We start from the raw sequence: 24,478 nt of genomic DNA, 5'->3' as shown, positions 1-24,478 counted from the left end.
AAATTTTGTATCGACAAGGAAGTTCAAACATTAAAGTTATATTTATAAAACAATGTAACTTTTGTAAAGAACACTTTATTCTTCTAACGATAGTATAACAATAAAAAATATGTATTTCACTATCACAAAATTTCTCTTCTTATCTTTACACGATGCACCTGTAGCTTCAGTAATGGTTGACTAAATATAAAATTAGTGATATTTTAAATGTTTTATTGTTGAACATGCCACACAGTTTTTCTGCCACGTTGACTAAGGTTAAAAGAAATATTAAAGATTTATGTTTTTGCAACTGTTCTTTTCTATTAAATAATAAACGAAGAAATTGAACACCAACACCGTATGTATTTACTTTTTCAAAGTTTAATATACCCGTACATTCTAATTATAATTTTTCAATTAGACACTATTCTATACTTAAATTCAATAATCATCCCAGATAAAAATGATTCGTACGAATTTCGTTCAGAAATCCGACCAGATTCGTACAGAATTCCTAACGAATTCATATGAAATTACTAGTAAAATTCGTGTGGAAAATTTTTATAAAATTCTGCTCGAAAAATTCATATGGAATTCCGAACGAAATGTCAACTAAAAATTTCCTCAAAAATTTCCGGCGAAACTTCCTTCCGAAATTCGAACGAATTACGAACAGAGTTATTTTGGAAAATTTTTATAAAATTCTGCTCGAAAAATCCATATGGAATTCCGCACGAAATGTCAACTAAAAATTTCTTCAAAAATTTTCGATAAAATTTCCATACTAATTTCCGAGCACAATTTTCTGAAATTTTTGCAAAAGATATCCGTTAGTAATTCGCTCGAATTTTGTACGAATTACGTATGGAAATTTCGCTGAAAATTTTGTAAGGAATTTTTAGTAGACATTTCGTGCGAAATTTTCTGAAATTTTTCCAAAAGAAATCCGTTCGTATGGAAATTTCGCAGCAAATTTTTGAAGAAATTTTTAGCTGACATTTCGTACGGAATTCTATACGAATTTCCGAGCAGAATTTTATAAAAATTTCCCAAAATAAATCTATTCGTAATTCGATCGAATTTCAAACGAAATTCGTAAGAAAATTTGTCCGAAAATTTTTGAAGAAATTGTCAAAAGAATTTCCGTGCGAATTTCCATACGGATTTCTGAACGAAATTTTTTTTGGAAATCCATTTTAAAAAATCCGGGTACTATTCGCAAGAATAGTCGACCATTGTCGACAATGCCCTATAATCGACAATGACCATAACTTATAAATATATATATACATTAGCCTAACCATTTTCGTAAAATTATTTAATATCAATGAATGCCGGACTGAAAAAGTTTTCTTTTCATCTAAAAAAATAAATACAAAAATAATAAAGTGAATGTGTAAATAAGTAATGGGCACAAAAACTGATTGAATATGAAAAAGAGATTTTATTGAATTTTTGCAGTATTTTTCAATGCTTCTTTAAAGAAAATGGTTCTTTTCTGAATATCTATACCAAAAATATAAAATATATGTTGGGCTCAAAGACCGAAAACCGAATTTTCGCTCATTGAGCGAAAATATAGTTCACACCGCGTTATGGCTCCTTCAAATTGTCCACAACGCGAAATTCGGGTTGTGGCATGACAAAAAGTGTTCAAAACGCGTTGTGGTAATTTGGAAAAAGCCACAACGCGAAATTCGCTTTGTGGCTGCTACAGTATTCGGCCACAACGCATTGTGGCATAATTAACGCCTTCACAGTGTTTGACGTCTATAGAGGCAAAAATAATTCGTGCCACCAGTGTGTATGACCGCTATAGCGGCATCGAAAAAAAAGATATATAAAAGTTAACGAATCTTGCTAAAAATGCCTACTCGGGGGTTTTCGGGGTCGCTGAATCCAAATCCGTTATTGAAAATTTTAAATTCAAAATGGCGGCTTTAAAATGGCGACAAAATTTTTTTTTAAGTTTACGAATTTGGCTGAAAATGTTCATTCGGGGGTTTTTGAGGTCTCTAAATCCAAATATTTAATCAAAAATTCAAAATTCAAAATGGCGGCTCCAAAATGGCGACCAAAAAAATTTAAAAGTTTACGGATTTGACTAAAAATGTTTACTTGTGGGTTTTTGGGGTTGCTGAATTCGAATATTTGGTTAAAATTTTTAAATTCAAAATGGCGGCTTCAAAATGGCAAACAAAAATTTTTTTAAGTTTACGAATTTGGCTGAAAATGTTCATTCGGCTATGTGTACGATTTCATAATATATACAGGAAAAGATAATTACAGTAAAAATATAAAAACTGGAATAGGCATATCTGGCACTGTGGTAAAAAACTACTTGGAAATCTCGGTGGCCAAGGAAGATCGCTTTATATCGTAATTGGTACACATCTCCGTTGCTATGTAGAGATCTTGTAAAAGAAAAAACAAACGTATGTGGAACAGTTCGACAAAACAGAAAATTTATGCCAAAAATAAATCTAAAACAACTGAAACCTGGGGAGATGAAGGTACTATGCACACCAAAAATGGCTTTTATGTCATGGAGAGACAAAAAAGTTGTTACAATGCTAACTGCTATGCATAAACCCTTCTTCATTGGAACCGGCAAAAACAATCGTCACACTTCTCAGGAAATTGTCAAACCAAATGTTGTAATTTCATACAATAACAACATGGGAGGAGTCGATAAAACAGATCAGTCGATTTCTTCCCATGAAACAATTCATAAAACAGTAAAATGGTATCAGAAACTGCAATTTCATTTATTTGATATTGCAGTTTTTAATGCCTCTGTTGTGTATAATCATTTTCATCAAAGTGATAAGAAAATGACACAATTACAGTTTCGACAATCATTAATAAAAGAGATTCTTAAAGAGCATTGTAAATTGAAAGGGAAGTCGACAAACCGATTTTCTTTGCAAAAGAGCCCTGCTTCTTTTACACAAACTCATTATTCATCAAAGATATCAGACAAAAAGAAAGTTTGGAAACAATGCAATGTGTGTTTTCGCCAAGGCAAGAGAGTACAAACATGTTTTATGTGTAAAGAGTGTGAACAAGTTCCTCTCTGTGCTGCACCGTGTTTTTATACGTACCACAAGAAAAAAGCATAAAAAAATTTAAAAATAAATATTACATTGTTATCGAAACATAATATTCCTTTACATTCAACTAAATAAAAAAAACAAAAAAAATTTAAGACACAAAAGCAAAAAAAAAAATATAAAACCGTAAAAAAATTAAAAAAATATAAAATCGTAAAAAATAAAAAAAAATAAATGGAGTTGTTACCGCCACGTCCTCGTTCGTGACTCCGGATTCGACTAAGAGCGGTGTTTTAAATAGTTTGTGTAAATATATATAAATATAAAAATATAATATATGTAAAATATAATATATATACATATATAAAAATACAAACCCAAAAAGACTCAAATAACTATTTATAACCACATTCGTAAACTTTTAAATTTTTATTTGACATCTTAAAGTCGCCATTTCGAATTATAAAATTTTAACCAAATATTCTAATTCCAAAAAACCCCAAATGCGCATTTTTAGCAAAATCCGGAAACTTAAAAATTTTTTCGGTCGCCATTTTGAGGCCGCCATTTTGAATTTTTAAATTTTTACCAGATATTCGAAATCAGCGACCCCAAAAACCCCCCAAGTGAGCATTTTTCATCAAATCAGGAAACTTTAAAATTTTTAAAGCCGCCATTTTGAATTTTAAAATTTTAACCAAATATTCGAAATCAGCGACCCCAAAAACCCCCAAGTGAGTATTTTTAGTCAAGTACGGAAACTTTTAAATTTTTAAGCCGCTATTTTGGAGCCGCCATTTTGAATTTTTAAATGCTAAGGGGTTAAGAAATGCCATAATGCGTTCTGGATTCTTTTATATTTGCCATTACGCGTTTCGGTAATTAAGAAATGATTTGAAATAAATAACTGTAGTATTTTTTTAGTAAATAACATATAATTATATTTACAAATAATTTAAACTATAAATACCCGAAATTAACTTTAAACATAAACATTTGTATTTTATTATTTTGTACGTTGATCCATCTTTTTTTTTCTTTTCTTACTCTTTGATACTCAATCAAGTAGATTTAATTTAAAATTTTTGTAGTCTGAGTGTAATATTTATACTGTGACATTTATATGTGACGCGATCTGAAGAAAGGGACCTTAGAAATTTCGCGTTGTGGCCCTTTTAAAATTACCACAACGCGTTTTAAACACTTTTTATCATGCCACAACCCGAATTTCGCGTTGTGGACAATTTGAAGAAGCCACAATGCGTTGTGGACTATATTTTCGCTCAATGAGCGTTTTGGGTCTTTGAGCCTAACATATATATGAAACTTCTTTCCCTAAAATTTTTTTTAAAAAAATTCAAAAATTCGTCGGCTTAGGTGGAAAACTGTACCATTTCAGGTATTCGTTACAAAACTGTACCATTTCGATAAATTGTTTTAAAACATATTTTGAGAAAAAAAGTTTTTTGCTTTTTTTCCAAGTTTGTCAACACTGCTGCTAGACATAAAATAAGGTTATGCTTTTTTAAAAAACGGTATCTTAAATATACTCTTGTTCATCTTTTCAATGTATTAATTTAAAATTTCTAATAATTTAAATTAATTGCTTGTTAATCATTAATGAAAAAAAATGAAAAAAAAATTAATTTTTAAATAAAAATTTTTAGGTATATCTCTGGCTGCTACTCTTGAAAAAATTGATTTTCAATAGATTTTCTTCAAATTTTGAGAAAATGTTTCTTTATAAATATTTAAATGTGGTAAATATTTCAAAACTCTTTGCCATGTTAAAAAACGAGATATTGTGGTTGACATTTTTTATTTTTAACATAATCGCATGTAAAAGTTAAAGTTTGAACTTGAATATCTCAAAATAAAAAATCGAAAAACTGAGTTTTTTATTAACATTATTTTTATTTAAAAGTACACATTTTTACCTGAAAAATGTGTAAACTTCATAAAAATCCATAAACAATAGTCCGAGATATAAAATCTCTTCTTCTATAATATTATTAAGTTTTTGGGTCTATTAATTATTTATAGATCAACTTAAGTATTTTCGTATTTGTTTCTTTAGGTAAAAAGGAAACGTGTTCTGCCCGGTGCTCAATGATATCAGCAGATTAAAAAATATCTTAACAAATCGCGGCCAGGCTTATATACATATATATACTGGAGTGGTCAATAATTTGCGAAACTTTGGAATTTCCAAACTCTAATAAAAGAAATTATGAAATAAAAAAAATGATAAATGAAAGAAATTACAAATTTTGCAAATTAAAATATTCTCATTTACTTATAAATACAGGCCAAAATATTTAACCTATAACGTTTATATTGGTTATCTTTAGGTGTATCAATAACAATAACAGGAATTAATATCAACTATATTAGTTAATCGTTCTCATCAGAAACTAATATCATTCTTTAGTTATGACAAGAATTGGAATCTTCTTTTTACTAATTTCATGGACCTATTGTGAATATTGTTACCTATCTGATAGGGAATTAACAGAATTAGAAACTGCTTTCTTTGAAAGCGAAAATTATTCAACGAGGATAGGTTCAAACGAAGATGCAATAATTTGCTTAGGTGCCACAAGATCAGGGAAAAGTACATTAATTAATTACTTGATGGGCAATGAACTAAAGGGCATACAAAATTCGAAATATGCTGAACATAAAATAGTTCAAGCTAATAATGAATCAATAGGACCGGAAATTGGCCAAGGACCAACGTCAAAAACTACAATTCCCACAAAATGGACATCGAATAAATTGCTTGGTTACAGTATTTTTGATGCTCCTGGATTTGATGACAATAGAGGACCAGTACAAGATATCACTAATTCTTTTTATCTCTATCTATTAATGAGAAATGTTAAATCTTTAAAATTTGTTTTAGTTATTGATTTTGGTGATATTGAACGGGACACTACTATACCATTCTTAAAACTTTTACATAATTTTGAAAATTTTTTTGGAGATAAGTTCGCTATGTTCTTTTCAAGCATATCAGTAATTTTCACAAAAGTGCCTAGTGAAATCGATGAAACTGAAGTTGACATTGAAATGATAAAACACCTATTAAATAAAACAGCTGTTGCAATTAAAAATGTATCTTCCACTAAAGTAAACAATTTTCTTGAATATATAATAAAGAATAGTAGGGATATTGCATTATTTAGAAAAGCAGAAAGTAAAAGAATTGATTCTTTTGACAACGACTTTAATATTTTTCCTGCCATTATTAACACTATAAGCGTAAATAGAAGTGTTCTTCAGAATATTGCTCCATCTGTTTCAACAAAGTCCCTTGTTTGCCTATTCCATGCTAAAAACAAATGGATATCAAAGACAGATTTTAATAAAATACAACAATCTTTATTAAATTTATTCATTAGTATACTGTCTGATTGGGAAATTCCAAAAAATAATACAAACGGTCTTTTAATAATATATAGGAGAGAAAGACTAATTGATATTAAAAAATTACTAAATAATTCTATTGAAAATGTAGCTGATGTTTACAAAATAATTGAAACTATTGGAAAAATTGATAGTAAAATGAAGAAAAAGATTAAGGATACTTTGTTAACAAAAATTAAAATATTTGACTTTGTTTCTTGTTTATTGAAATTGGATAACATTGAACAGTTATTACGCAGTTATGAGGATCTAAGGTTGTCTTTACTTACAGAAGTTAGTAAAATTCACATTCCAAATCCATATTGGAATAAAAAATCACAGAAGGGGAATCAGGGTAGAAGTGTTGGAAATAAAGTAAAATCTAATTTCTTCTTGTTATTAGGAATGATATGTTTCTTCTTTTATGTAAATAGTACTTTTATTTCTAACTAACGAAGAAAAAAAATGTTACTTTAAAATGCCTTAGTTGCAAGATAATAAATATTTTTTATGTATCTGCGTTATCATTTATTAAATCTTAATTACAGTATTCTATATAATCATTAAAGAAAACGAATAGTATCCTACCTAAGATCCCATATGGTTCCGTGTATATATGCTTCAACACAGGAATTCACATAGTTCTCTATATGGTGTGACTGTATTTTACGTTTGACGGCACAATAACACTAATTCAAAAACACAATTTTGTGCTATTTGGATTTTGGCAGTATTATCGAATTTTTCTATAAAGTAAAAAAAGTTTTTCCAATACCTGCGCAGAAAATGTGACATCGGAAGTTATAGTTGAGAGACGACGAATGGGTGAAGTTACTTCTATCACTGATGGTAAAACTATATATTACAAGTGGTCGAAGTAAACATCCACTATGTACATGAGCATTTGACTTCCTAAAAATTTCACCTTCTCTGCACATGCGATATTTGATTGAGCGCATCAGTGAAGCTTATATAGTCTTAAAAAATCAGTGAGAGAAGCAGGCGCATTGCGCTTACATCTTAGGCTTTCTTGTCCTAAAATGACAAGGAAAAAATAATAAAATCAATCATAAACTCCACATAATGATTCCAATATAAGAGGCGTTGCTATATGACAACCATTACCATAGCAAATGTAAACATAGCAACTATTACCATAAAAACCGTAGCTATGGCAACAATTACTATAGCAACGGTTTCCATGACAACGGTTGTTATGACAATCATTACCATAGCAACGGTTACCATCGCAACAGTTGTTATGGCAACCATCACCATAGCAACGGTTGCTAGGAAAAACTACGGACCCTAACAACCGCTGCCAAGTTGTACATTTAGTAGTGTATTAATTGTTTCAATTAATAAAAATTTTAGTTTTAAATCAATTTTCAATCGGATTTTTCTGCGTGCACTCAAAGCGAAAATGGCATATTTTCGATTCATGTTTTCAACAACACGTTCGTGTCAATGTAATACCAAGCACTTTGGAGAAATTTGAGAAGCTTCAAAAGCAATGGTTTTGACCTTCTCCATATAGTGTTCTCTCGCTGGGACATTTTAGAAAATGTCTTTTTTGGGGGTACAGATTGGAAGGGGGTTGGGTCTGTGTTTGGGTTTGGTGTACCTTCTAGTACCAACTAGAAAGTCAATTTGATTCCCTTTTTATATTAATAAAGTGAGAGTACACAAGCGGAGGTGGCCTTTGCCGGCAACCGTATAGAGTTCTCTGTCCGCGACACTTTATAGAATGCTTTTTTGGGGGGTCGCCCCGGACTCACGTTCTTATACCTCCGATCAGGGTCCACAATTTGAGTTGAACATTTTCAAAGCCCTTCTTTAATAAAAAAAATTCAATGGATTTTCATGACGAAATGAATTGGGAAAATTTGAAGGAATGGTATTTAAATATTTTACTGAAATAATAATAATAGTGTTACTGTAGTAGATAACACCCCATATCATTCAGTAAAAGTTGAAAAGTGACTATTTCTTATTGGGAGAAAATTCATATCCAAAAATGGTTACAAAAAAAGGACATAGTTATTTATGAATCAATGATAAAAGTTCAACTGTTGAATATAGTGAAAAGGGTGAAAAAACAATATAATTTATATATTATTGATGAAATCGCAGAGAGAGATAATAATACTGTTTTAAGATTGACTCCACACCATTGTAAATTAAATTCAATAAAGATGCTGTGGTCTGTGAATAAAGAATACGTTAAATAACCACCAATAGCGTGACGTAGTTTATGAACGGTTCCTTATACATCAACTGCGTTGTTATTAAATATGTGAAATTTCGCTTTCAATTTGTGTTACCAAATATATATTAGAATATAATATTAATTTAGAGAAAATAATAAAATATTATTAATTTTGGTTAAACGATCAATTTAATTAAAAATCTTTACAAAAACAATTACAAGTTGAGCAGAGTCTTTCTAAACAATAGATAAATTTTTCTTAACATTATGAAAAAAATAATAAATATTTTTGAGTAGGATTAATAAGCTTATTTCAAAATTATGAAAAAATTTTAATTTACAAATCTGTGGTTTAAAGTTGCTAATGTAAATTTAAAAATTTTTATAATTTTGGGAAGCTTATTAATATACTACTCAAAAATATTTATTATTTTTTTCACAATGTTAGGCAAAATTTATCTATTGCTTAGAAACACTTTGACAATGCGGTATACTCAACGCACGGTGTGTCTGAACGAAGTTCAACCCAAACTAGCTTGCATATTCCGGTTTTCTTCTAATTTCACTTCCGGGATGTCTCTCGATGATTTTGAGCCTAAAAAGAAAAAAATCGCTTGGGCTCTTTTTAAAAAAACTCATTTTTTTGAAATTTTAAAAACATTAAAAACCATATTTTTAAGAAAATAGAAAAAAGGAATATTACTGCTCACTTAAATTAGTTTGACATAAATAAAAGGTTTCTAGATGTTTCATTCCTTGGGATAACTGACGCCCAAAAAATACTTTAAAAAAACTGTGAAAAACTGCGAAAAAGTTGCATTTTTACAAAACTACTCACTTTTAATGCATACAAATAATTAATTTTCTATAAAATAATTAAAGCCAATAGAATTGTTCGTAAATTGAAAAAAAATCAAACTCTTTATCTCTAAAAGTTTCGGAATTATGCGTGCTTTTGAAAATGAAAATTTTCCTTAATATTAATTAAAATTTCAGTTTTCTGTAAAATAACCCATGTTTTTCAATCTAGAGTAAATGTTCTGACGAGAAGTAAAAATGGGCATAATTTTAATTAAATCTTTAAAAAATTAGAACATTCTATTTCAATTTAGACCAAAATTGTGACCCTTTGAACACGACCCTTTTTTATTTTTTGGACATATATATTGTTGATATTATGATTTTTCACTTACTAATCGTTAACGGTCGCAATTATCGAAAAAAATTAAAGTCGATGTTATAATTTCTAAATAAAAATCTTTTTTATAAACGTCACTTAACAAAATGTCGAAAAATCACGCAAAGACTCATATTGAGATTCCTTATATGCGAATACAATAGCCTTCATTCGTTTTGGAAATAGAATGTTCTAATTTTTTTAGATTTAATCAAAATTATGTCCATTTTTATTTCTCGTCAGAAAATTTACTCTATAGATTGAAAAACATGGGTTATTTTACAAAAAACTGAAATTTTAATTAATTTTAAGGAAAATTTTCATTTTCAAAAGCACATAATTCAGAAACTTTTAGAGATAAAGAGTTTCATTTTTTTTCAATTTACGTACAATTTTATTGGCTTTAATTATTATTTTATGGAAAATTAATTATTTGTTTGCATTAAAAGTGAGTAGTTTTGTATAAAAATGCAACTTTTTCGCAGTTTTTCACAGTTTTTTTAAAGTATTTTTTGGGCGTCAGTTATCCCAAGGAATGAAACATCTAGAAACCTTTTATTTATGTCAAACTAATTGATTTAAGTCAGCAGTAATATTCCTTTTTTCTATTTTCTTAAAAATATGATTTTTAATATTTTTAAAATTTCAAAAAAATGAGTTTTTTTAAAAAGAGCCCAAGCGATTTTTTTTTAGGCTCAAAATCATCGAGAGACATCCCGGAAGTGAAATTAGAAGAAAACCGGAATATGCAAGCTAGTTTGGGTTGAACTTCGTTCAGACACACCGTTCAACTTATGTATCGAAACGTCGCAGTTTTTGTAAAGATTTTTAATTAAATTGATCGTTTGACCAAAACAATTAATAATATTTTATTATTTTCTCTAAAATAATACTGCTGTCCAAAAAAATCATTTATGGATTTTATATATATTCCACTCATTTTCTATAATAATAAGAATTCAATTTTTCATTATTATTATGATACACAATAGCCATTATTTTATTTTTAACATTCATGACGTTGTACTTGAAATCTTTATTTTCCTATATAATTTGAACTGTACCTATATATATGGTTTGACTTAAAAATGATATTGATTGAAAAAGGCAAAATGAAAATGAATTTCAAATATACATTTCTGAAGTATTCATATTTAACTGTCCCTTAATTATATTAATTTCTATATAACAGATAAACGATGATGAATTGTTTAAATCGTATTAACTTCAGAATTTCAAATTTATAGCATTTAAAATTTTGTAAAATTAATTTTCTTAATTATTTAAGTTTTCATAAATTTATTTGTATTGGAATGTTCCGTTTAAGGTTTAGGGTTATAAATTATGCTTTTCTATCAGTCCCATGTGGAAAAAATTTTGTTCTTGTGTTTAATTTATTTATTTTATTTATTTATTAAGAATATACAGGCTGATGCCTTTACATTAAAATTATAATATCAGAACAAATGTCTAATACATTTAATCAATTAGGTTTATATATCATTGTAACAACCTGGCTAACATTAATTTTAGAAGAGAACTTTTCGCAACTTTAACTTAAAGCTAATTTCGGAAGTATTAAAAAAGTTAATATTATAATCTTTTATAAAATAATTTCCCTCTTTACGCACAGCCTATAAAAAACAGCATTTAGACCATAGATAGTTGGTTCGATGAAATTTTAAGTTAAAAAAAGAGCAATTTCTTGTAGACCTAATTAGAACTGCGAATTTAATGCTTTATAAAATCAAAGGACAATTAATTTTACCATTAAGAATATTATATAAAAACAGTAAGTCAATGTATAAGAATCTGGATGTAATTGTTGGTATGTTCAAAATTTCACGCAAATTGGTATAGTCATGACCAAAGTATAATCATAGGGGAGTCTCAGTCTTTGTGCCGCAAAATCTCAAAAATCTATTCTGTACTCTTTCAATTCTGACCCATTCCACATTATAATATGGAGACCATGTCAGAGAAGCAAATTCTACCAATAATCGAACTAGTAAAAAATATAAAAGTTTAATTGTCGAAGCATTTCTAAAATCGGATGCGTTTCTTATGATGAAACCAAGTGTTTTGACAGCTCTGTTTACTGTACAATCAATATGATAAGCAAAAAAAAAGACTCAGACATGATTACACCCAGATCACGCACCCGACCCACTCTATTAAGTTCAGTTGAATCAATATTATATCGATGTCTTAAAATTATAGATTTCTTCTAGAAAGATAACAGAACATTTTTTTTGATTAAGCAAAAGATGATTTTTCGTACACCATTCTTGTAGACGATTTAAATCAGATTGCATGTCGACAAAGTCAAGATGATTATTAATAATTTTATAAAATTTTAAATCATCAGCAAATAGTAAAAACAAACAGTGTTGAAATACATCTGAAATAAATCCGGATACCCTAACAGTATCCGGAAGTTCAGGATATCCTTGAATTCGCCATTTTGAATTCTTAAATTTTTATTTATAATCATCAGGGAACTAAAAAATTCCCGAGCAACATCGAGTAATTTTTTAAGAACGGAACATCCGCAAAAACTTTCTTCATTTATTATTGTGTTGTAACTTTGATCTACTGTAGCTCAAAAACTGTACATTATTTTGTATTTTCGCATTAAAATTTTTTGTTCAGGAGGTCTTTGACTATAAAACTACTGAGTTTCAGAAGATTTGACCGAAATCCGCATTTTCTGTACAAAAAGTGTGGGGTCCTTTCCCGATGTGACTATGCTAAAATAATTGAACTTACCGAACATTATATTCCTAAATTAAAGGCTTAATGTCTCTAAATACCAAAAATGATTTCAACTGTACAAAAAAGTCGGTTTTAGCCAAACCTCAGCGATCCTGTTCCTCTGAGCATAGATACACTGTACCATTTATTACAGGCTGCTAAAACCTGTTTATACAGAATAAATACACAAAATGGTTCAATTGGTGAAGTATATGTGCAGAACTTGTACGGTATTTTAAAAACAAATGTAAACAATAACCACGGGAAGCTCCGTCACACCTGATTCTATAGAAATGATATAGGTATTTTTTTTACAATTGATTAACAAATGTTTGCTTTCTACAGAGTGTGTGTATTTATAACATACTAATGCAGTGACATATGTCAGTGTGTCGTGATTCAGGGGCGTGACACAAGGCGGAGTTTGTCAGTTCCCTCTTCTGAATGTGCTACTTCATCCCCACCATTCTGTCTTACAACGCCCCAAACCTACGATAAAATTTCTGCCCTTCTAATACAAAATCCTACAACACATCCCAATGATTCAATAGACGATGTGCATGTTTCTGTTCCGAGATAGATGTGTCCTGACTTGGTGGGGCAAATTCGAAGCATATAACAGTCTCCACCGGGCCATCGGACAAGCTAGATACATTCTGCATCAATTTAGCTCGAGAATTTTTATAGATGAATTCCGCTTATGAATTATTCAATTGATAGATATAAGAATAGTTCTGTAATTAATTTTATCGAGTGAAACAAGTTGTAACAAACGATACGTATTTACCGTACTTCAAAATTATGTTCCCACGTGATTAAGCGACAGAAAACCTTTATATAGTGAAGTAATAATGTAATTTTAAATTACAATTATTTGTGAAAAGTTCCTCCATATAAAGAAAATTTTTAGTTTTGGAGACCATAAGTGATTAGTTATGAAGGTAAGAACTTTATAAATGTAGAGAAAGAATAAGCTTCTATTCATGCCAAGTGAAGAAACTTTGCGCTTTGTTATTTAAACCTTTCCAAAAATTATTATGTATTAGAAAAAAGTTTTTATATTTTTAAATCTTACTTTCATTAATGTTTAGTACTTTTTAATGTAATTAACTTAAAAACAAATATTTAAACATGTAAAATACATATGTAAATATTTTAGTTATATAGATCCTCAGTTTGACTATTGAAAAACAAATACATCTTCAATACTGATATATATGATGCAGTCAATCTTACATACAATAATATATTAGTTAGTATATATTACAAAATTTTTTTAAATCAAATGCAAAAATAAAAAAATTTCTTGAAAATATAAATTTTTAAATATTGATTACTCTAAATTGAACCGACCAATGTATACAAAAGAAAGTTTTGCGTTTAAGGTGCAAAAAATTACCTGATATTGAAACAACCTAAAATTGCGAAAAACTATAAATTCATTACACTCTCAATGTCATATTATATATATTTTTGATTTTCAATAAAACGATTGTTACAAACTATGAATATTGTTTCACAAAAAATATTTAAAAAATATCGTTTTCACAAAAAATGGATTTTGTACACAAAGGAAAATTCATTTGGACATTTGATCAGAAACTTATTATAATATAACATATTCCTACAATATAGGATAAGTCCGGGGAAGATGGTCATATAGTTATTTTAAAGGATTGTAAATATTGTAAAAAGCGATATTTTGTCAACACTTAATCTATTAATAATTTAATATTGATCAATATTAAAAAATTAGTTCGAACAACTAATTTTAAAATGACGAAAAATAAAATATATTTTCATAGAAACAATACTAAAATTTACCTTTTTTAAAAAGTGCATCCATTTAACCATATCTTTTCCAGAATGTCCTACATATGTGCTTGAGAGATGGTCAATACTTATAATTTTTGGTTTTCAGATTCAACTTAATTTTTAATCGTTCATATTATTTTTCTCTTCTTTTGGTAGCATTTTGAACATTATCATTATAAATTCAAAGCATCCAAAATTAATACAAAATTTTTTTAAAAAGTCTATAATACTGGCCATCTCACCTATATAATATTGCATGACAAAAGTAAGCACCAAAATATTAAATAAATAACCCGGGAAACAGTAAAATGGCAAATTCCAGCAAACCTTTGCCAACGACTTTATAGCCAATGGTTCGCTAGGTTTTGACCATAGTCATAAAATAGAAATTTTGTGGATTTAAAATATTATTGTCATTCGACATTGTTCGACAGATTTTGATCACAGATAAAATATATATATAAATTTTCAAGTTTTTATATATCTTTTTGTCGTGGTTCGATAGATTTTACCTATTTTAAAATTTTAAAATATATAAATTTTTAGATTTTTAAATATTTTTGTCGTTCACCATATGCTTTTCTAAATTATGACCATTTTTAGAATATAGAAAGTTTTAGATTCAAATTACGTTTTCCCGTTGGCTATTGTTTGCTAGATTTTGTCCATGATAAAAAATATAGAAATTTTGAGGGGTTTAAAAATTTTTTATAGACCTTGGTTTGTTAGTTTTCAACCATAGTCAAAATATAAAAATTTTCTGGTTTTAAAATATTTTTTTTATTTGACATATGGTTCGCCAAATATTGACTAGAGTTAAAATACAAAATTTACAAGTTCTTAAATTTTTTGTCGCTATAGCCATCGTTTGCTATAGATTATAACCAACATGTTCAAAACATATACCCATAGGTAAAAATGATTCGTACGAATTTAATTCAGGAATCCGGCCAGATTTGTACAGAATTCCTATCGAATTCGTATGAAATTACTAGTAAAATTCGTGTGGCCTTTTTAAAACGTTTTTTCGCACGAATATTCGTGCGAATAGTACCCGGATTTTTTAAAATGGATTTTCAAAAAAAAAATTTCGTTCGGAAATCCGTATGGAAATTCACACGGAAATTCTTTTGACAATTTATTCAAAAGTTTTCAAACAAAATTTCCTTAAGAATTTCGTACGAAATTCGACCGAATTACGAACGGATTTATTTTAGAAAATTTCTATAAAATTCTGCTCGGAAATTCGTATGGAATTCCGCACGAAATGTCAGATAAAAATTTCCTCAAAAGTGTTTTCGGTGAAATTTCCATACGAAATTCGTATGAAATTCGAGAGAATTACCACCGGATTTCTTTTGGAAATTTTTTAGAAAATTCTGCTCGGAAATTCGTATGGAAATTCTGCCGAAAATTTTTGAAGGAATTTTTAGTTGACATTTCGTGCGCAATTCCATACGAATTTTCAAGCAGAAATTTTATAAAAATTTTCCAAAATAAATCCATTTGTAATTCGCTCGAATTTTATACGAATTTCGTATGAAAATTTGGTCGAAAATTTTTAAAGAAATTTTTAGTTGACATTCCGTGTGGAATTTCATACGAATTTCCTAGCAGATTTTATAAAAATTTTCTAAAATAAATCCGTTCGTAATTCGCTCGAATTTCATACGAATTTCGTATGAAAATTTGGTCGAAAATTTTTAAAGAAATTTTTAGTTGACATTCCGTGTGGAATTTCATACGAATTTCCTAGCAGATTTTATAAAAATTTTCTAAAATAAATCCGTTCGTAATTCGCTCGAATTTCATACGAATTTCGTATAGAAATTTCGCCGAAAACTTTTGAGGATATTTTTATCTGACATTTCGTGCGGAATTCCATACGAATTTCTGAGCAGAATTTTATAAAAATTTTCTAAAATAAATCCGTTCGTAATGCGGTCGAATTTCGTACGAAATTCGTAAGGAAATTTGACCAAAAATTTTTGAATAAATTGTCAAAAGAATTTCCGTGTGAATTTCCATACGGATTTCCGAACGAAATTTTTTTTTGAAAATCCATTTTAAAAAATCCGGGTACTATTCGCATGAATATTCGTGCGAAAAAACGTTTCAAAACGCCACACGAATTTCACTAGTAATTTCATACGAATTCGATAGGAATTCTGTACGAATCTGGCCGGATTCCTGAACGAAATTCGTACATAAATCGTAAGAATTTCGTACGAATCATTTTTTTTCTGTGATATAAATTTTCTGGTTTTTGAATATTTTTGTCATTTAACATGGTTTCCTAAATTGTAACCATAGTCAAAGTATAGAAATTTTCAGATTTAAACTAATAGTTTTCCCGTTGTCCACGATTTGCTAGATTTTCTGACATGGCAAAATATGGATATTTTGAGGGTTTAAATTATTATTTTTGTCGTTGGACATAGTTCACTAGATTTTCAAATATTTTGATATTTTTGCCTTTGCCCATATGGTTCGCTATAGATTTTGGCAGTGGTACATATTAATTTGTAGTATGAAAAATTTCCGAAACAATAGTGTATTATAGTTATTAGCAATATTACAATAAGAAATCTGAATTTCTCAAAGTTTTTTAGAAACATACAAAAAAATGAAGAAGAATTACACTTACATTTTCATTATTTTTCAACAATTTATTGTTTACATTTATTTTTAGTCACAAAAGTTTGAAGAATAACCTGTAATAAGTGATATTTTTTTTACTAATTCTGTAAAATTTTTGAATTGGGCCATCTCCTCCGGAGTTATTTTATTCCGGATTCCACATTTCGGATACTACAATCCGAATTTACATTCCGAATACTACAATTCGGATTGTGGAATCCAGATTCCACATTTCATATTCCACATTCCACAATTCATATTTCACATTTAGGACCCCATAATTCATATTCCGGATTCCAGAATATTCCATTTCGGATTTCACATTCCATATTCCACATTCTAGATTCAAAATTTCAAATTCCGTATTCATACAATTTGGACATTGTAGATTCTTAGTTCGCAATTCCATATTCCAGATTGCACATTTAATATGCAATCCCGAATTTAGAATATGGAATCCGCAAAATGATTTTTGGAACGTGGAATCCAAAATGTGGAATTTGAAATGTGGAATCCGGAATATGGAATCCGGCATGTGTAATCCGGAATATGAAAAATGGAATCCGGAATGTGGAATACGGAATAAGTTACGTAATCGATCCCCGCAGGTAATGTTGGGGTAAGCTTGCCTTGCAATCTTACCGCAAATTTACGGTGAAATCTTACAGTAACCCTACGGCAAGATTACAGTCCAACCTTGGGTTAGTTAGGGTATTTTAACCTTACAATAAGCTTACCGCAAGCTAACTTAGTTTGCTTACTGCAAACTGGAAAACCTTGCAAAGTAAGTCTGCTATACCAGATTGATGCAAGATGATGTATCCATTGGGTAGGTTTAATATAAACGATAAGGAATAAAGTTTGTAAACTTAAATCAATAAATGTCGGAAGTGTAACGTTGAGAAACGGACATCGTATTTCTGATAAGCGATTTCAAGAACCCCCTAGTAATTTGCATCAAAACGTGGTAATTTAAAAATTTCTTGAGACTGTCAAATTGATGCTTTCGATTTTAATATTCTATAACCGTTACCAAATATAAGTTCAATTTATAAAACTCTTCTTTAGTGTATATAAGTCAGGTCAGAAGTAAGACTAAGGATTGAGCTATAATATTTATTAAAAGTATACTTAAATAAAAAAGTTCTTAACTTATCAATATATGTAAAAAATGCTATTTCATGTAAAATTGTCCAAAAAACAGAAAATTTAATTATAGTAATTAGTATATACTTATAAAAATTTTATTAGCTATTTCTTAACTATATACTATAACTGAAAAATAACAAAAATTAATAAAAGTATTCTTGTTTCAGACTGAGATCGTGAGAAGTGCTGATCATGAGGACAATTTGGAGTGCGTAAACAATAATAATGTTGATAAAATGAGTAAAACTCTTAGTGTAGTAAATTGTAATAATAAAGGCAGTGTGTTTGTAATGGACTGTGGAGGTTGTGGAGAAAATGTTGACGAACAAACTGTTCTGTGTGTGGGTGGACGTTCTTGGCATTCTAAATGTTTAAGGTGTTTCATATGCGCAAGATCTCTACACGATCATCACTCCTGTTTTCTAAGAAACATGCGACTATATTGCAGGCATGATTATGTCCTGTAAGTATATCACTTTAAACACTTTGCAGCATATGTTTTTTTTGTAACACGAATTCCGTATGACAAATGTCAAAAATAAAAATACAGTTCCCTAGCAACATTCGGAAATTCATGATATCCTGCGGATGTCCTATACAGATGTGCAGAAATTATTACATCTGTAAGAGGTTCCTTAATGTACTAAGATATCTTGAGGGGATTCTAAAGATATCTTAATTTCCGAATGTAACTAGGACGTCCGCATGATATCCTAGAGTATCCATTATTGTTAGGGTTTGTAGTCTGTCCTTATAACGGAAAAACATACGTAAGTGTTATAAGTTTAAACTGAAATCATTCAGGGGGAGTTTTTAAAATCTAGGAAGTGTGTACCAAGTTTGAAATAAATCAGTAATGTAGATTTTAAATGATAGTGAACACGGATTTTTAAAAAGTCGTTTTAAGAAAAACGCGTTTAATACTTTAAAAGCTATAAAAAAAGGAAAAATTTTTTTAAACTTACATTGAATCATAGCTTCTAGCTCTATAGAGCAGACAATGGTGACCTGGTAAGTTTAAAAGAAACCTTACGCCCAAAATCCAGTTTTCGAGAAAAAGTCATTAAAATTAACAAGTCGATATTCATGCATCTGCACAATAAAACGGCTTGAAACTCATTACTTGGGGACTTTTGGGGTCGCTGATTACGAATCTGGCAGCAGATTTCCAAAATTCAAAATGGCGGATCCAATATGGCGCAATAAAAATGTAAGAAGCAAATAGATTCGCTTGAAACAACCTTATCTGTTACCAAATTCGTAATTAGCGACCCTAAAAACCTTTCAGTAACAATAAGTTTCAAGCCAATTGCGTCCATCTTTGAAGCACATTTGTAAAAAAAACTAATGAAACTATATAGGTGCGGGGTTTCTAGCTATGAAAGGAGAACATCTTTTTCTTTAAGAATCATCGAGAAAGTGGAAATTGATATTTTTGACCTAGGTCCCTTTTATCTTACACATCAACTATCAGTCTTTAATGCTAAAATTTTTAGAAATCTCTTTTGAATTCTCTGCAGATCGTTATTGTATTTTTGAAGAAGAGGGTTAGGGATAGCAAAAGAAAAGATTATATAAGAAAAAGTACTAGTGAGGCTAATAGTGTTTTTAAGGTTGATAAATTTTTTAAACCTTTTGACGATCTAATGAGAATACCAATAGCTTTTTATGTAGATGCTACTACTTTAGATATCTGATCGCTGATGACAGTCGCGGTAATGAAAAGTCACGCGAAGGTCACAAGTAGAAAACACTCGTCATTTGGTAAATCTAGGTTTTCCATTTTCTTAGCTAACAACTGGTGGTCGATTGTATCAAAATCCTGTAACGATTCAAAGTCGATTTAATGTAGTTAAACCGGTTCTGAATTCTCAACATAAATTCTGCATAGATTCAACGTCATTCTGCATAGATTTAATGTCGTCAAACCAGTACTAAATTCCTGACATAAAAACAGTATTTATTGGACGCCTCAGTAGAAACGGTGAACCTTTACTACATTAACATTATTAGAGTACATATTTGATGTCGAGTTTATGTCGGAAAATCAATACTGAATTCACAACATAAATTTTGCATAAATTCAACATTTGATTTTATGTTGACAAAGCAGTACTGGATTCCTAATAGAAATGTGTCGATTTAATACCGTCAATCCAATGTCGATTTTGCAACATAAATCTAATAAAGAATCGATGTCCATTTAACATCGGTGTATCAGTATCGACAAACCAGTGTCGGATTTTCGATACAGGTTAATATATATCCCACCCGTGTAGAAATTTGGCCATGGGTCTAATCGGGGCCAGATCTGGGGTCCCTATTAAATACCTTCCCAGATCTGGAAAGGATTTCAAATTAGTCCGGCACTAACCGCCTAAGGGTAAACCGCTGCCGCGTCGCACAAAAATGTTCATTAATCTTTTATTGCATTATATCGAGTAATTATCAAGTAAACATACTGCGCAGCTTGTAAAGTTCCGTTTTCATTGAATAAACGTGTATTTTACGTGTATTCCCTGTGTTTAATTGTTTAATTTAATTGTTTTGGACAAATTTCGGATTAGTGCGAAATCTGTCCGGTTTTTTAACCAGGGTTGACCTTGAAGCACTGTGCCTTAAGCACCTCAGCCGTTGAAGACAGATATTAATCTCTACAAAGTTTAAAACAAAAAGACGTCTTTCTGACATCCAATGGCCAAGACAGAACATTTTTAGGACGTCTTCAAGATGTCTTTGAACTTTGCCAAAAGACGTCAGCAAAAAGACATTCTTAGGACGTTTTTTGAACAAGTGTACCCACTGGATAGTGAACCGGTAGCTAGCACGAAACAGTCCAATTTATAGTTAGGTTTTGTCATCCCGAATTAGTCCGGATAAATCCAAACTCTGGTTTTAGAATAAAATTTTAAATTGAAATTGTTATTTGACTTAATGTAGGTTAGAAAAAATTCTGTAACCATAAACATTTTAGATTGTTTCGAACTTGTTTTAGAATAGGATTCTGCTGCACTAATTCCACATTGTTGCTGACTAATTTCGGATTCTTAGCATACGCAGATTTCGGATTGTTTTGGATTAAGTCTTTCAACTAAATTTAATCCGGATTGTTGCGGACTGTTTATAGATTGTCTATACAAATTTCAGATTGTATCGAACCTATAGCGTAATAGGATATTTGATCTATCATGATTCGGATTCAACATCCGAATTCTTAGCTTTAATATTTTGGATTGTTTCGTACTTGTTCCATAATACTAGGATTTTACCAGACTAATTCCAAATTGAAGTTGACTAACATCGGATTCTTTGAATACAGATTTTTGATTGTTTCGGATTATGTTTTTTAATTGGGATTAAATCCAGATTGTTGTAGATAATTTCCAAATTCTTTACATACAGATTTCGGATTGTTTCGTACTTGTTTCGGAATAGGATTTTATCAAACTAATTCCAAATTGTTGCGAACTAATATCGATTTCTTTGCATTCAGATTTCTATTTGTTTCATACTTGTTTCAGTTTACGTCTTTTAACTGGACTAAATCCAGATTGTTTCGGACTAATATCGCGGTTTCCTTGCGTATACAGAATTTGGATTGTTCAGGACCTGTTTTGCATGTTTTTTTAACTAGATTATATCCAGATGGTTGCGGACTGATTCCGTATTCTTTACATGCCTTCTTCAATTTTTAGCGGTTCGGTATTCCTGGTTTGAAAAATGTTTTCTTCTGCAGGTGTGTTTTCTTTATCTATTCGCCGACTTTATGTGTAATCATTGACACATAGTTGCATTTTATTTAAACAATAATTTAATATTACCTTTCTTTCTTGTATTCATTTAGATCATTAATTGAAATATAAAAAATATACGGGTGTAACATAAGTATTGTTGCCATTTCGGTCTTCCATTGTAGAGCAGTAATTACATGAAGAATTATTTTAATATCACAAGGAAAAAATATTTGACTTGTCTTCGCAGTTAACGATACTACTGGAAAGTGAAATTGCAATCCCTTCTCCGTGTATCGTATGCGATAAAATCCGGACATATGTTTGTCCCCTAATACTAGGGGTAGCATATGCACAAACATATTTTCCGTGTAGATTACAATAAGATGTCATAGAATTCCTTTCCGTCTGGTTATTTCAATGTCTCTAGGTTTTTCATTACCCTAAGTTACAAAAAATATTGATTATTTGTTACTTTCAAAATTCTTGTATACTTATTGAATATTTATAGGTATCACTGGATCTAGATTTGCGGAAAGAGAATCTGCTGTTCTCTATCGAAAATCTTGATTCAATAAACACAAGTACAGTTGTTAATGAAACATAACATCAATGTTTCTTGTAAATCAGTTTTAGAAATCTGAATCCACTGTAAAGGAGCCGCAACCGTCGCAACCGTTGCATCGGTCTATGCGGCTAAAATTTTTTATTCTGAACCTTAACGCAGAGATTTATTGATTCCGCTAAAATCCTGAGGCTAAAAACATAAAGGTTCATCAAAAAGTCAATTAATTCTTATACAGCTTTTTGTATCAGTGTTTTTAAAAAATATTTTTGTTTGTTTTTTATGTTATAAAAGATTCTCGTAACTTATGTTCTGTAACACTGTCACTTGTGTTGTAGTGAACACTTAAAAAACAGGTTTTCTGGAAATAAAAAAAATTGTTATTTGTGTATATAAAAAATTTCTAAACGACAATGTTTAGGTCTTAAGTTTTCTTAAGTCACGTGGGTGCGGATGTAGATGGAGAAGATAGATGAACTCATACGTAAAATATGAAAGAAGACAATCTGACGTTTACGTTGGATGATTAATGTTTTTTGATACAGGCTTCTTTGGATCTCACATACGACTAGCCATTCATGTCAACGTGTATTAATACATGAGTGAACTCAAGGTGCGAGTCACGTAGATATATACGGTGAAATTTTAAATATGTACGGTGTCATTGTCATATCGACTGATTTCCTATACGAAGCATATTATAAAGATGCATTTAAAAACAATTTTACATTATCTTCTGCGATTAAACTTAATTGCAAAAATGATTTTTAATTTTGTTTCTTTTTTTCATTATATATTTAAATATATTGTTTCTTTATATTTAAAAAAGGGGAATTCAATTGATAAAAATTTTTAGGATGATAAGATTTTTCTATTTAGATATATATTTATTAAAGAAGAATATGGTTTGGGCTTTGCTTGAATGTGTTGTTTATTTTGATGACTTTCTGCTCTTTGAATATTAGATCTTTCGGTTATTTTTTTTTCAATATAGACTCAAATATTTGTTTGATGTTTTGATATCATTAAAAAAGTGTTTGACCTGCACCTGAATCGTAAACATTTAAAGAATAAACGATTTCGAAATGAATTGGTATGTTGGTTATAAAGTTGAGGTGTCGGAAATTTCGACCAGCAATAAAGGAATTTTGAAGATAAATGAATTGATCTGTCTGGGGCTAGGGACATGACGAAAAATTACCATTGAGCATATTCTCACCACTGGGTGACAAAAATATTGATGTTGTACTTATCTTAAATTTTCTATATTTATAAAATATTTAGGTACCAAAAAATAGCAAAAAAAAATTATCATCCGATTTGTCCCATAAAAAATGGAGATTTAAGTTTCAAAATTTGCCTTTTTAGCACTTTTTGAAGCACTGGGAAACTAAAAAGAAAACTGATAAAAATTTCTACAACGGGTTAAATGAAAGTTCAAACCTTCATCCTCGAGGACTTTTGAAGTCGCAGAATCTGAATTTAATTTTTAAAAATATAAAATGGTGGATCCAATATGGCTGCCGAATACTATTAATATTGGTCTTGCTTGAAACTTAAATGTTTAATTATCAATAAAAGTTTAGACAAAAATAGCTTTTTCGTAATTTCTACAATACTTAAAAAACTATGGCCATCCCCCCAGACTTATCCTAATATATAAATAAATTTTCAATATATTGAGAATATTCTCAATATCTCGATACTGTTAGGGTTAATTATTTACAAAAGATTAGGATTAGGATATACTGAAATATTCATCGCTGTTATAGGGTGAATAACACCAGGACGTTCGCAGACTATTTTAATTAACCGCCCACATAGCTTAACATATGGCAACAATAATCCCTCTTCTAATATACTTTCAATACTCTCTTTCAAAATAAGAATCAAATTTTCGTTTTAATGTCCAATTGGTAAAAGTTATTTCAATGAAATTTGACAACATTTTTAATTGTTTAAATTTTTTATATTATTTTCGGAAATACAATAATT

General features: G+C 29.6%; 2 protein-coding genes across 2 annotated transcripts in view; both read left to right on the top strand.

Moving 5' to 3' along the window:
- Positions 1–201: 201 nt before the first annotated feature.
- LOC122511950 lies at positions 202–13,163 on the top strand. The gene is made up of 3 exons (XM_043627525.1): positions 202–340; positions 5,387–6,551; positions 12,987–13,163. The coding sequence occupies exons 2-3, from the start codon at positions 5,469–5,471 to the stop codon at positions 13,161–13,163; spliced, it is 1,260 nt and encodes a 419-aa protein (XP_043483460.1). The 5' UTR covers positions 202–340; positions 5,387–5,468.
- The window catches only part of LOC122511920 (LIM/homeobox protein Awh-like), a 24,217-nt gene continuing 12,115 nt past the window's right edge, over positions 12,377–24,478 (top strand). The window contains exons 1-2 of the mRNA XM_043627486.1: positions 12,377–13,524; positions 18,355–18,650. Coding sequence (XP_043483421.1) covers positions 13,519–13,524; positions 18,355–18,650 — 302 coding nt within the window. The 5' untranslated portion in view covers positions 12,377–13,518. The remainder of the gene's footprint in view (positions 13,525–18,354; positions 18,651–24,478) is intronic.

The sequence above is a fragment of the Leptopilina heterotoma genome, unplaced genomic scaffold, assembly GCF_015476425.1.
Source record: "Leptopilina heterotoma isolate Lh14 unplaced genomic scaffold, ASM1547642v1 Lhet_91, whole genome shotgun sequence".
NCBI lineage: Eukaryota > Metazoa > Arthropoda > Insecta > Hymenoptera > Figitidae > Leptopilina > Leptopilina heterotoma.
Note: the sequence above shows the minus strand (reverse complement) of the source record. Positions and strands in the feature narration are given on the sequence as shown.

Excerpts from the sequence above, each read along its gene's own strand:
- LOC122511950 (XM_043627525.1), top strand. The coding sequence starts at position 5,469 with ATGACAAGAATTGGAATCTTCTTTTTACTAATTTCATGGACCTATTGT. Across the intron at positions 6,552-12,986 it reads TAAATAATTCTATTGAAAAT|GGGCGTGACACAAGGCGGAG; the intron begins GTAGCTGATGTT and ends GTCGTGATTCAG.